At 53.1% G+C, this 13402-nt stretch overlaps 1 protein-coding gene across 2 annotated transcripts in view; it reads left to right on the top strand.

The window, feature by feature from the left end:
• LOC119976849 (adenylate cyclase type 8-like) overlaps positions 1-13402 on the top strand; it is a 221708-nt gene that overhangs the window by 162678 nt on the left and 45628 nt on the right. For both annotated transcript variants that reach the window (XM_038817615.1, XM_038817613.1), the window contains one exon: positions 11293-11451. In XM_038817615.1, coding sequence (XP_038673543.1) covers positions 11293-11451 — 159 coding nt within the window. The remainder of the gene's footprint in view (positions 1-11292; positions 11452-13402) is intronic.

Genomic DNA, 13402 nt, shown 5'->3' with positions numbered 1-13402 from the left:
GGGGCTGGGGGATGGGGGCTGGGGGATGGGGGCTGGGGGATGGGGGCTGGGGGATGGGGGCTGGGGGATGGGGATGGGGGATGGGGGATGGGGCTGGGGGATGGGGCTGGGGGATGGGGATGGGGGATGGGGATGGGGGATTGGGCTGGGGGATGGGGCTGGGGGATGGGCTGGGGGATGGGGATGGGGCTGGCGGATGGGGCTGGCGGATGGGGCTGGGGGATGGGGCTGGGGGTGGGGGATGGGGCTGGGGGATGGGGGATGGGGCTGGGGGTGGGGGATGGGGGCTGGGGCTGGGGGCTGGGGCTGGGGGATGGGGATGGGGGCTGGGGGATGGGGGATGGGGCTGGGCTGGGGGATGGGGATGGGGGATGGGATGGGGACTGGGGGATGGGGGATGGGGGCTGGGGGCTGGGGGATGGGGCTGGGGGATGGGGGATGGGGCTGGTGGATGGGGCTGGGGGGTGGGGGATGGGGATGGGGGCTGGGGGATGGGGATGGGGGATGGGGGCTGGGGGATGGGGGCTGGGGCTGGGGGATGGGCATGGGGGATGGGGCTGGGCTGGGGGATGGGGCTGGGGGATGGGGCTGGGCTGGGGGATGGGGCTGGGGGATGGGGCTGGGGGATGGGGCTGGGCTGGGGGATGGGGCTGGGGGATGGGGCTGGGGATGGGGGATGGGGCTGGGGGATGGGGCTGGGCTGGGGGATGGGGCTGGGGGATGGGGGATGGGGTTGGGGGATGGGGCTGGGCTGGGGGATGGGGCTGGGCTGGGGGATGGGGCTGGGGGATGGGGATGGGTTGGGGGATGGGGTTGGGGATGGGGATGGGGGATGGGGCTGGGGGATGGGGCTGGGCTGGGGGACGGGGCTGGGGGATGGGGATGGGGGATGGGGATGGGGCTGGGGGATGGGGCTGGGGGATGGGGCTGGGGGATGGGGCTGGGGGATGGGGGATGGGGCTGGGGGATGGGGCTGGGGGATGGGGGATGGGGCTGGGCCTGGGGATGGGGGGGGGCTGGGGAATGGGGCTGGGGGATGGGGGATGGGGATGGGGATGGGGATGGGGGATGGGGGATGGGGGATGGGGCTGGGCTGGGGGATGGGGGATGGGGCCTGGGGGATGGGGATGGGGCTGGGGGATGGGGGGGGGGCTGGGGGATGGGGCTGGGCTGGGGGATGGGGCTGGGGGCTGGGGGATGGGGGCTGGGGGCTGGGGGATGGGGATGGGGCTGGGGGATGGGGGATGGGGCTGGGGGATGGGGGATGGGGCCTGGGGGATGGGGGATGGGGGATGGGGCTGGGGGATGGGGCTGGGGGATGGGGGCTGGGGGATGGGGGATGGGGCTGGGGATGGGGGATGGGGCTGGGGGATGGGGGATGGGGCTGGGGGATGGGGCTGGGGGATGGGGGATGGGGCTGGGGGATGGGGGATGGGGGATGGTGCTGGGGATGGGGCTGGGGGATGGGGGATGGGGCTGGGGGATGGGAAATTGGGGATGGGGCTGGGCTGGGGGATGGGGGATGGGGCTGAGCTGGGGGCTGGGGGATGGGGGATGGGGCTGGGGGCTGGGGGATGGGGCTGGGTGATGGTGCTTGGGGCTGGGCTGGGGGATGGGGGATGGGGCTGTGGGATGGGGGATGGGGCCGAGGGATGGGGCTGGGCTGGGGGATGGGCTGGGGGATGGGGGATGGGCTGGGGGATGGGGATGGGGCTGGGGGATGGGGGCTGGGGGATGGGGGATGTGGGCTGGGGGATGGGGGCTGGGGGATGGGGCTGGGCTGGGGGATGGGGGATGGGGGATGGGGGATGGGGCTGGGCTGGGGGCTGGGGGATGGGATGGGGATGGGGATTGGGGATGTGGCTGGGGGATGGGGCTGGGCTGGGGATGGGGGATGGGGCTGGGGGATGGGGATGGGGCTGGGGGATGGGGCTGGGGGATGGGGCTGGGCTGGGGGCTGGGGCTGGGGGATGGGGCTGGGCTGGGGGATGGGGCTGGGGGGTGGGGATGGGGGCTGAGGGATGGGGGATGGGGCTGGCGGCTGGGGGATGGGGCTGGGGATGGGGGATGGGGGCTGGGGATGGGGGATGGGGCTGGGGGCTGGGGATGGGGTGGGGCTGGGGGATGGGGCTGGGATGGGGATGTGGCTGGGGGCTGGGGCTGGGGGATGGGGGATGGGGCTGTGGGGATGGGGGGCTGGGGGCTGGGGGGATGGGGGATGGGCTGGGGGATGGGTGCATGTGGGATGGGGGCTGGGGGATGGGGGATGGGGGCTGGGGGATGGGGCTGGGCTGGGGGATGGGGCTGGGGGTGGGGGCTGGGGGATGGGGGCTGGGGGATGGGGGCTGGGGCTGGGGGATGGGGCTGGGGATGGGGGCTGGGATGGGGATGGGGGCTGGGGGCTGGGGGATGGGGCGGGCTGGGGATGGGTCTGGGGGGATGGGGCTGGGGATGGGGGATGGGGGATGGGGCTGGGGGAGGGGCTGGGATGGGGCTGGGGGCTGGGGGAGGGGCTGGGGCTGGGGGATGGGCTGGGGGATGGGGCTGGGGGATGGGGGCTGGGGGATGGGGGATGGGGCTGGGGGATGGGGCTGGGTGATGGGAGCTGGGGGATGGGGGATGGGGGCTGGGGGCTGGGGGATGGGGCTGGGGGATGGGGCTGGGGATGGGGGATGGGGCTGGGGATGGGGGATGGGGCTGGGGGATGGGGCTGGGGGCTGGGGGATGGGGCTGGGCTGGGGGATGGGGCTGGGGGATGGGGGCTGGGGGATGGGGGATGGGGCTGGGGGCTGAGGCTGGGCTGGGGGATGGGGATGGGGGATGGGGCTGGGGGATGGGGCTGGGGGCTGGGGGATGGGGGATGGGGCTGGGGGATGGGGCTGGGGGCTGGGGGATGGGGGATGGGGATGGGGCTGGGCTGGGGGGGGTTTACAATCATAGATTCAGAGAAAAGGTACAGCACAGAAAGAGGCCATTTGTCCATGCCAGCCCGGGGGCACCCAGGTACCCTTTCTAATCCCACCTTCCTGCACCCGGTCCACAGTCCTGTAGCTTAGAGAACTTAAGATACAGATTCTGGTCCTTTTTAAAAGAGTTTAGGGTCTCTGCCTCCTCCCCCAGCTCGGGCAGCGAATTCCAGACTCCCACTACCCTCTGTGTAAAAATACCCTTTCTCACGTCCCCTCCACACCTTCTGCCTCTTTTCTTGAATCTATGTTTCTTGGCTCTAGAATTCTCCACCAAGGGAGACAGTTTTTTCCTGTCCGCTCTATCACTTCCCCTCATAATTTTGTTCACCTCCATTGTCACCCCTCAGCCTTCTTTATTTCACGGAAAATAACCCCAATCTATCCAATCTTTCCTCGTAGACACACTTTTCCAGCCCTGTCAACATTCTTGTAAACTTCCTCTGCACTGTCTCCAAGGCATAGATACATAGATACATAGATCCATAGAAGATAGGAGCAGGAGGAGGCCTTTTGGCCCTTTGAGCCTGCTCCGCCATTCATCACGATCATGGCTGATCATCCAACTCAATAGCCTAACCCTGCTTTCTCCCCATAGCCTTTGATCCCATTCACCCCAAGTTCTATATCCAGCCGCCTCTTCAATATATTCAAAGTTTTAGCATCAACTACTTCCTGTGGTAATGAATTCCACAGGCTCACCACTCTTTGGGTGAAGAAATGTCTCCTTATCTCTGTCCGAAATGGTTTACCCTGAATCCTCAGACTGTGACCCCTGGTTCTGGACACACCCATTATTGGTAACATCTTCCCTGCATCTACCCTGTCTAGCCCTGTTAGAATTTTATACGTTTCTATGAGATCCCCCCTCATTCTTCTAAACTCCAGCAAGAACAATCCCAACCTCGTTAACCTCTCCTCATATGACAGTCCTGCCATCCCTGGAATCAGTCTGGTAACCCTTCGCTGCACTCCCTCGAGAGCAAGAACATCCTTCCTCAGAGAAGGAGACCAAAACGGCACACAATACTCCAGGTGTGGCCTCACCAAGGCCCTGTCATTTGTGAATTTGACTTACCCATAATCCTAAAACTGTGACCCCTGGTGCTGGACACACCCATCATAGGTAACATCTCCCCTGCATCTACCCTGTCTAGTCCTGTTAGAATTTTATAAGTCTCTGTGAGATTCCCCTCATTCTTCTGAACTCCAGCAAGAACAATCCTAATCTAGTCAATCTCTGCTCATATGACTGTCCCGCCATCCTTCAAATCAGTCTGGTAAACCTTCGCTGCACTCTCGAAAGAGCAAGAACATCCTTCCTCAGAAAAAGAGACCAAAACTGTACCCAATATTCCAGGTGTGGCCTCACCAAGGCCCTGTACAATTGCAGCAACACATCCCTGCTTCTATACTCGAAACCTCTCACAATGAAGGCCAACATACCATTAGCCTTCTTTACCGCCTGCTGCACCTGCATGCTTACCTTCAGCGAATGGTGCACAAGGACACCCAGGTCCCGCTGCACACTCCCCTCTCCCAATTTACAACCATTCAGATAGTAATCTGCCTTCCTGTTTTTGCTTCCAAACTGAATAACCTCACACTTATCCAAATTATACTGCATCTGCCATTGATTTGCCCACTCGCCCAATCTGTCCAGATCTTGCTGTAGGATCCCTGCATCCTCTTCACAATTCACCCTCCCACCTAATTTGGTATCATCTGCAAACTTTGAGATGTTACATTTTGTTCCCTCATCCAAATCATTAATATATATTGTGAATAGCTGGAGTCCCAGCATCGATCCCTGTGGTACCCCACTGTTTACTGCCTGCCAATTTGAAAAGGACCCATTAATCCCTATTCTTTGTTTCCTCTCTGCCAACCAGCTTTCTAGCCACCTCAATACATTTCCCCCAATCGCATGCGCTTTAATTTTGCACAATAATCTCTGCGGAACTTTGTCAAACACCTTCTGAAAGTCCAAATATACTACATCGACTGGCTCCCCCTTGTCAATTGTACTGGTTACATGTTCAAAGAATTCCAACAGATTTGTTCAGCATGATTTTCCCTTCATAAATCCATGCTGACTCTGACTGATCCTGCCACTGCTTTCTAAATGTTCCGCTATAAAGTCCTTGATAATGGATTTAAGAATTTTCCCCACTACCAATGTTAGGCTCACTGGTCTATAATTCCCTGCTTTCTCTCTACCTCCCTTTTTGAATGTCGGAGTGACGTGAGCTACCCTCCAACCTGCAGGGACAGTTCCAGAGTCTGTAGAATCCCCGAAGATGACCACCAATGCATCCACTATTTCCAGAGCCACCTCCTTAAGCACTCTGGGATGTAGATTCTCAGGTCCTGGGGATTTATCCGCCATCAATCCCATCAATTTTCCCATCACCATTTCTCTACTAATGTTGATCTCCCTCAGTTCTTCCCTCTCACTAAACCTTTCATTCTCCAACATTTCTGGGATCTGATTTGTGTCCTCATTTGTGAAGACAGAACCAAAGTATGTATTCAATTGCTCAGCCATTTCTTTGTCCTTTATTATGCATTCCCCTGTTTCTGTCTGTAGGGGGCCTACATTCCTCTTTACCAATCGCTTTCTCTTCACATATGACCTCACACTTCTCTGTGTTAAATTCCATCTGCCACTTTATCGTCCACTTCACCAATCCATCTATATCATTCTGGAAATTGTAGCTATCCTCTACACTGACCCCACTTAGCCAATCTTTGTGCCGCCGCCCCCCCCCCCCCCCCCCCCCCCCCCCCCACCATTCAGTCCAAATCGTTAATATATAACACACCCAGTCAGGCTCCCAACACCGAGCCCTGAGGAATATCATTTGAAGCAACTTTCCAATTGCAAGGGCAGCCATCGACCATTACCCTTTGTTTCCTGTCACTAAGCTAACTTTTTATCCAGTTCACCACATTGCCCTGTATCCATGGGCTTTCACTTCTTGACCAATCTGCCATGTGGGACTTTGTCAAACGCCTTCCTAAAATCCATGTACACCACATCCACTACACTACCTTCATCAACCTCCTTGTCACTTCCTCAAAGAATTCGATCAAATTTGTGAGGCAAGACCACCCTTTAACAAATTCATGCTGACCATCTCTGACTCATCCTCGCCTTCCCTTCTGAGGAAGGAGCTAGTGCTCCGAAAGCTAGTGATTCGAAACAAACCTGTTGGACTTTAACCTGGTGTTGTAAGTCTTCTTACTGTGCTCACCCCAGGCCAACGCCGGCATCTCCACATCTTTTCTCTGTGACAGTTAATCCTATCTCTTGGGATTGATTCGCGTAATTTGCTGATGTTAGACTAACTGGCCTATAATTGTTTGGCATTTCCGTCAATCCCTTTTTAAACAATGGGACCACGTTTGCATTTCTCCAGTCCCTCGGTACCTCCCCTGTGTCTACTGAGGATTGGAAAATCATCCTCCGAGCATCTGCTATCTCCTCCCTGACCTCCTTCAGCAGCCTCGGAAACAATCCATCTGGCCCTGGCAACTTAGCAACTTTCAAGGATTCCAATCCTTCGAGTCTCCTCTCTCTTTATGAGGATCCCATCCAATATCTCACAGTGTTCCTCCTGCACAAGTGTATCTGCATCATCCATTTCCTTTGTAAACTCAGAGACAAAATATTCATTTGAAACCCTTCCCACAGCCTCTGCATCTACACACACGTTCCCCTCTTCATCTCTAATAGGTCCCACTTTTTCATTAAATAACCTTTGACCATTAATATATTGGTAAAGCATCTTTGGGTTTTCTTTAACTTTACTTGCTAATCTTTTTTCATGGTCTCTCTTTGATTTCCTTATTTCCTTTTTGACTTTGTGCCTGCATTTCCGATATTTGTCTAGACTATCTGCAGTACTTATTTCTTTATGCCTATCGTACACTTTCTTTTTCTGTGTGAACTTCCGCTGTATTCCTCCAGGAGGAGGTGGGACCAGTACAAACCGGACGGTCTGCACCTGGGCAGGGCTGGAACTGATATCTGGGTGTTTGCTAGAGATGTTGGGGAGGGTTTAAACTAATGTGGCAAGATGGTAAGGGAGGTGGTGTAGCTCTGTTATTTAAATGAAATGAAAATGACTTATTGTCACGAGTAGGCTTCAATGAAGTGACGTGAAAAGCCCCTAGTCGCCACATTCCGGCGCCTGTTCGGGGAGGCTGTTACAGGAATCGAACCGTGCTGCTGGCCTGCTTGGTCTGCTTTCAAAGCCAGCGAGTTAGCCCAGTGTGCTAAACAGCCCCTAAGGATGACATCCGGGCAATAGTAAGGGATGACATCGGTGCTATGGAGGATAAGGTTGAATACATTTGAAATGAAAACCGCTTATTGTCACAAGTAGGCTTCAAATGAAGTTACTGTGAAAAGCCCCTAGTCACCACATTCCGGCGCCTGTTCGGGAAGGCTGGTACGGGAATTAGGCAATTTGGGTGGAAATCAGGAATAGTAAGGTGAAAAAGTCACTGAAAGGAGTATAGTAGTCCCCCTTTATAACGCGGGTGTTGGGGTCCAAGACAGCCACCCGCGTTGCATCCGAGCCGCGGATATCCACGATGGGGGTTAATTTTAGAATACAGGGCTACAGAGGGGAGGGGCGATGTGAGACCATGCTGGTCTTGCAGAGGCTCGTATAACCTCCTCCTGTGTTCTCTGCTCTCTCCCTCCAATCAGCCAGCAATGTCAATTTCAGCGGCCAACTCACTTTGATCTGGAGAGGGAAGCTGACAGTTGGGGTCCATAAGCCCCCCCGCCGTATATCGCGAACCGCGGTATTGCGGAGTGCGGTATAACAGGGGACTACTGTAGTCTATAGGCCACCAAATGGTGACATTATGGTGGGGCAGGTAATAAGCAAAGAAAATAACTGATGCATGTAGAAATGGTACAGCAGTTATCATGGAGGAATTTAATCTACATGTCGATTGGTTTAACCAGGTCGGTCAAGGCAGCCTCCAGGAGGAGTTTATAGAATGTATCCGCGATAGTTTCCTAGAACAAAAGAACATTCCGTTTCCTAGAACAGTATGTAATGGAACCTACGAGGGAACAAGCGGTCCTAGATCTGGTCCTGTGTAATGAGACGGGATTGATTAATGATCTCATAGTTAGGGATCCTCTCGGAAGGAGCGATCACAATATGGTGGAATTTAAAATACAGATGGAGGGGTGAGAAGGTAAAATCAAACACTAGTGTTTTGTGCTTAAACAAAGGAGATTACAACGGGATGAGAGAAGAACTAGCTAAGGTAGACTGGGAGCAAAGTCTTTATGGTGAAACAGTTGAGGAACAGTGGAGAACCTTCCAAGCGATTTTTCACAGTGCTGAGCAAAGGTTTATACCCACAAAAAGGAAGGACGGTAGAAAGAGGGAAAATCGACCGTGGATATCTAAGGAAATATGGGAGAGTATCAAATTGAAGGAAAAAGCATACAAAGTGGCAAAGATTGGTGGGAGACTAGAGGACTGGGAAATCTTTAGGGGGCAACAGAAAGCTACTAAAAAAAGCTATAAAGAGTAAGATAGATTATGAGAGTAAATTTGCTCAGAATATAAAACAAAAACGAGTGGCTAAGGTACATATTGGTCCTTCAGAGGATGAGAAGGGAGATTTAATAATGGGAGATGAGAAAATGGCTGAGGAACTGAACAGGTTTTTTTGGGTCGGTCTTCACAGTGGAAGACACAAATAACATGCCAGTGACTGATAGAAATGAGGCTATGACAGGTGAGGACCTTGAGAGGATTGTTATCACTAAGGAGGTAGTGATGGGCAAGCTAATGGGGCTAAAGGTAGACAAGTCTCCTGGCCCTGATGGAATGCATCCCAGAGTGCTAAAAGAGATGGCTAGGGAAATTGCAAATGCACTAGTGATAATTTACCGAAATTCACTCTGGGGTGGTCCCGGCGGATTGGAAATGAGCAAACGTGACACCGCTGTTTAAAACAGGAGGTAGGCAGAAAGCGGGTAATTATAGGCCAGTGAGCTTAACTTCGGTAGTAGGGAAGATGCTGGAATCTATCATCAAGGAAGAAATAGCGAGGCATCTGGATGGAAATTGTCCCATTGGGCAGACGCAGCATGGGTTCATAAAGGGCAGGTCGTGCCTAACTAATTTAGTGGAATTTTTTGAGGACATTACCAGTACAGTAGATAACGGGGAGCCAATGGATGTGGTATATCTGGATTTCCAGAAAGCCTTTGCCAGGGTGCCACACAAAAGGCTGCTGCATAAGATAAAGATGCATGGCATTAACGGTAAAGTAGTAGCATGGATAGAGGATTGGTTAATTAATAGAAAGCAAAGAGTGGGGATTAATGGGTGTTTCTCTGGTTGGCAATCAGTAGTGGTGTCCCTCAGGGATCTGTGTTGGGCCCACAATTGTTCACAATTTACATAGATGATTTGGAGTTGGGGACCAAGGGCAATGTGTCCAAGTTTGCAGATGACAGTAAAATGAGTGGTAAAGCGAAAAGTGCAGAGGGTACTGGAAGTATGCAGAGGGATTTGGATAGGTTAAGTGAATGGGCTAGGGTCTGGCAGATGGAATACAATGTTGACAAATGTGAGGTTATCCATTTTGGTAGGAATAACAGCAAAAGGGATTATTATTTAAATGATAAAATATTAAACATGCTGCTGTGCAGAGAGACCTGGGTGTGCTCGTGCATGAGTCACAAAAAGTTGTAGGGAAATTAAGAAAGCGAACGGAATTTTGTCCTTCATTGCTAGAGGGATGGAGTTTAAGACGAGGGAGGTTATGCTGCAATTGTATAAGGTGTTAGTGAGGCTACACCAGGAGTATTGTGTTCAGTTTTGGTTTCCTTACCTGAGAAAGGACGTACTGGTGCTGGAGGGTGTGCAGAGGAGATTCACCAGGTTAATCCCAGAGCTGAAGGGGTTGGATTACGAGGAGAGGTTGAGAAGACTGGGATTGTACTCGTTGGAATTCAGAAGGATGAGGGGGGATCTTATAGAAACATGTAAAATTATGAAGGGAATAGATAGGATAGATGCGGGTAGGTTGTTTCCACTGGCAGGTGAAAGCAGAACTAGGGGGCATAGCCTCAAAATAAGGGGAAGTAGATTTAGGACTGAGTTTAGGAGGAACTTCTTCACCCAAAGGGTTGTGAATCTATGGAATTCCTTGCCCAGTGAAGCAGTTGAGGCTCCTTCATTAAATGTTTTTAAGGTAAAGATAGATAGTTTTTGAAGAATAAAGGGATTAAGGGTTATGGTGTTCGGGCCGGAAAGTGGAGCTGAGTCCACAAAAGATCAGCCATGATCTCATTGAATGGCGGAGCAGGCTCGAGGGGCCAGATGGCCGACTCCTGCTCCTAGTTCTTATGTTAACCGGGGGGGGGGGGGGGTCCAGATTTGGCAGTACCACTCTTATTCCCGGAGGAGACATTCTACTGTGTACATTTAGGATCTCTCCATTTGGTGCTTTCCTCTGGTTTTCCACAGATTTATCCTCCAGCAATGCCGGCCAGTCCACCCCGGCCAAGTCCCTTCTCTTATCTGCAACATCTGCCTTCCCCCAGTTCAAAATATTTCCTGCTGCTTTATCGCTGTCCTTTTCCATGGGAATACTGAACCGAAGTGTATTGTCATCACTATCCCCGATATGTTCGGCAACCGTCACTTCACCCACCTGCCCTTCATCGTTCCCCAAGGCCAGGTCTGGAATTGTATCTCCTCTCATTGGGTTTGTCACTAATTGGGTGAAAACATTTTCCTGGACACACTGCAGGAATTTTCCTCCCTCAGTTCCCCTTATATTGTTTGGGGCGGGGTGGGGGGTGGGGTGGTCTGGGGTGGTGGGGGGGGGGGGGGGGGGAGGGGCGGGGCATGTACAATTGACTGGTAAAGATTTTTAATTCTCTCCGGGAATCGAGGTACATTGGGAGCTGGAGCACAGGTGGTGAATCCACCTAGATCACATTGGATGATGAGCAGGTTCTTTGCGAACAACTCCTGCTCTTCTTAAGTTTTTCTAATGCATTCAATATTTACAGAATGCGCTTCCACTGAAACGTGATCGATTCCTCACTTCATTCTCCAGAACGAGTTCCAGAACTACGTCCTTCCTGTGTAGAGTCACAGTGATCAAGAAATTTCTCTTGTCTGCGTTGCAGGAATTTAAGCTGCTAAATTTGACCGAATTGAGGATAATTAATGTCCCCCATGGCCAACACTCGAAAAATTTAGAATCTGCTGTCTTGCTGATGTAAGATTTTGTTCGAATGAAACTTTTTTTCCATTGCGGCCCACAGATTGAGGCAACAGCTCGACTGGACTTCCTGTGGAGATTGCTGGCCAGACAGGAAATGGAGCAGATGGCGGAACTACGAAAACACAACGAGAATCTGATGAACAATATGCTGCCGAGTCACATCGTAAAGCATTTCCTCGACAAAGACCCAGATGATGAGGTATGACAATCCTCCCAGTATAAACTCAGCAGCAAGTATCAGCCAAAACTCTTAATCCCTGATACACGTGACAAGCTCCCACATTCCCAAGACAGGTACAGCACGGGGTTAGATACAGAGTAAAGCTCCCTCTACACTGTCCCCATCAAACACTCCCAGGACAGGTACAGCACGGGGTTAGATACAGAGTAAAGCTCCCTCTACACTGTCCCCATCAAACACTCCCAGGGCAGGTACAGCACGGGGTTAGATACAGAGTAAAGCTCCCTCTACACTGTCCCCATCAAACACTCCCAGGACAGGTACAGCACGGGGTTAGATAGAGTAAAGCTCCCTCTACACTGACCCCATCAAACACTCCCAGGACAGGTACAGCACGGGGTTAGATACAGAGTAAAGCTCCCTCTACACTGTCCCCATCAAACACTCCCAGGGCAGGTACAGCACGGGGTTAGATACAGAGTAAAGCTCCCTCTACACTGTCCCCATCAAACACTCCCAGGACAGGTACAGCACGGGGTTAGATAGAGTAAAGCTCCCTCTACACTGACCCCATCAAACACTCCCAGGACAGGTACAGCACGGGGTTAGATACAGAGTAAAGCTCCCTCTACACTGTCCCCATCAAACACTCCCAGGACAGGTACAGCACGGGGTTTGATACAGAGTAAAGCTCCCTCTCCTCTGTCCCCATCAAACACTCCCAGGACAGGCACAGCACGGGGTTAAATACAGAGTAAAGCTCCCTCTACACTGTCCCCATCACACACTCCCAGGACAGGTACAGCACGAGGTTAGATACAGAGTAAATCTCCCTCTACACTGTCCCCATTAAACACTCCCAGGACAGGTACAGCACGGGGTTAGATACAGAGTAAAGCTCCCTCTACACTGTCCCCATCAAACACTCCCAGGACAGGTACAGCACGGGGTTAGATACAGAGTAAAACTCCCTCTACACTGTCCCCATCAAACACTCCCAGGACAGGTACAGCACGGGGTTAGATACAGAGTAAAGCTCCCTCTACACTGTCCCCCATCAATCACTCCCAGGACAGGTACAGCACGGGGTTAGATACAGAGTAAAGCTCCCTCTCCTCTGTCCCCATCAAACACTCCCAGGACAAGCACAGCACGGGGTTAGATACAGAGAAAAGCTCCCTCTACACTGTCCCCATCACACACTCCCAGGACAGGTACAGCACGAGGTTAGATACAGAGTAAATCTCCCTCTACACTGTCCCCATCAAACGCTCCCAGGACAGGTACAGCACGGGGTTAGATACAGAGTAAAGCTCCCTCTACACTGTCCCCATCAAACACTCCCAGGACAGGTACAGCATGGGGTTAGATACAGAGTAAAGCTCCCTCTACACTGTCCCCATCAAACACTCCCAGGACAGGTACAGCACGGGGTTAGATACAGAATAAAGCTCCTCTACACTGTCCCCATCAAACACTCCCGGGACAGGTACAGCACGGGATTAGATACAGAGTAAAGCTCCCTCTACACTGTCCCCATCAAACACTCCCAGGACAGGTGCAGCACAGGGTTAGATACAGATTAAAGCTCCCTCTACACTGTGTCCATCAAACACTCCCAGGACAGATACAGCACGGGGTTAGATACAGAGTAAAGCTACCTCTACACTGTCCCCATCAAACACTCCCAGGACAGGTACTGCACGGGGTTAGATACAGAGTAAAGCTCCCTCTACACTGTCTCCATCAAACACTCCCAGGACAGATACAGCACGGGGTTAGATACAGAGTAAAGCTGCCTCTACACTGTCCCCATCAAACACTCCCAGGACAGGTACTGCACGGGGTTAGATACAGAGTAAAGCTCCCTCTACACTGTCCCCATCAAACACTCCCAGGACAGGTACAGCACGGGGTTAGATACAGAGTAAAGCTCCCTCTACACTGTCTCCATCATACACTCCCAGGA

This window comes from Scyliorhinus canicula, chromosome 1 (assembly GCF_902713615.1).
Source record: "Scyliorhinus canicula chromosome 1, sScyCan1.1, whole genome shotgun sequence".
NCBI lineage: Eukaryota > Metazoa > Chordata > Chondrichthyes > Carcharhiniformes > Scyliorhinidae > Scyliorhinus > Scyliorhinus canicula.
The sequence above is the reverse complement of the archived record's forward strand: the minus strand, read 5'-3'. Positions and strand labels throughout refer to the sequence as shown.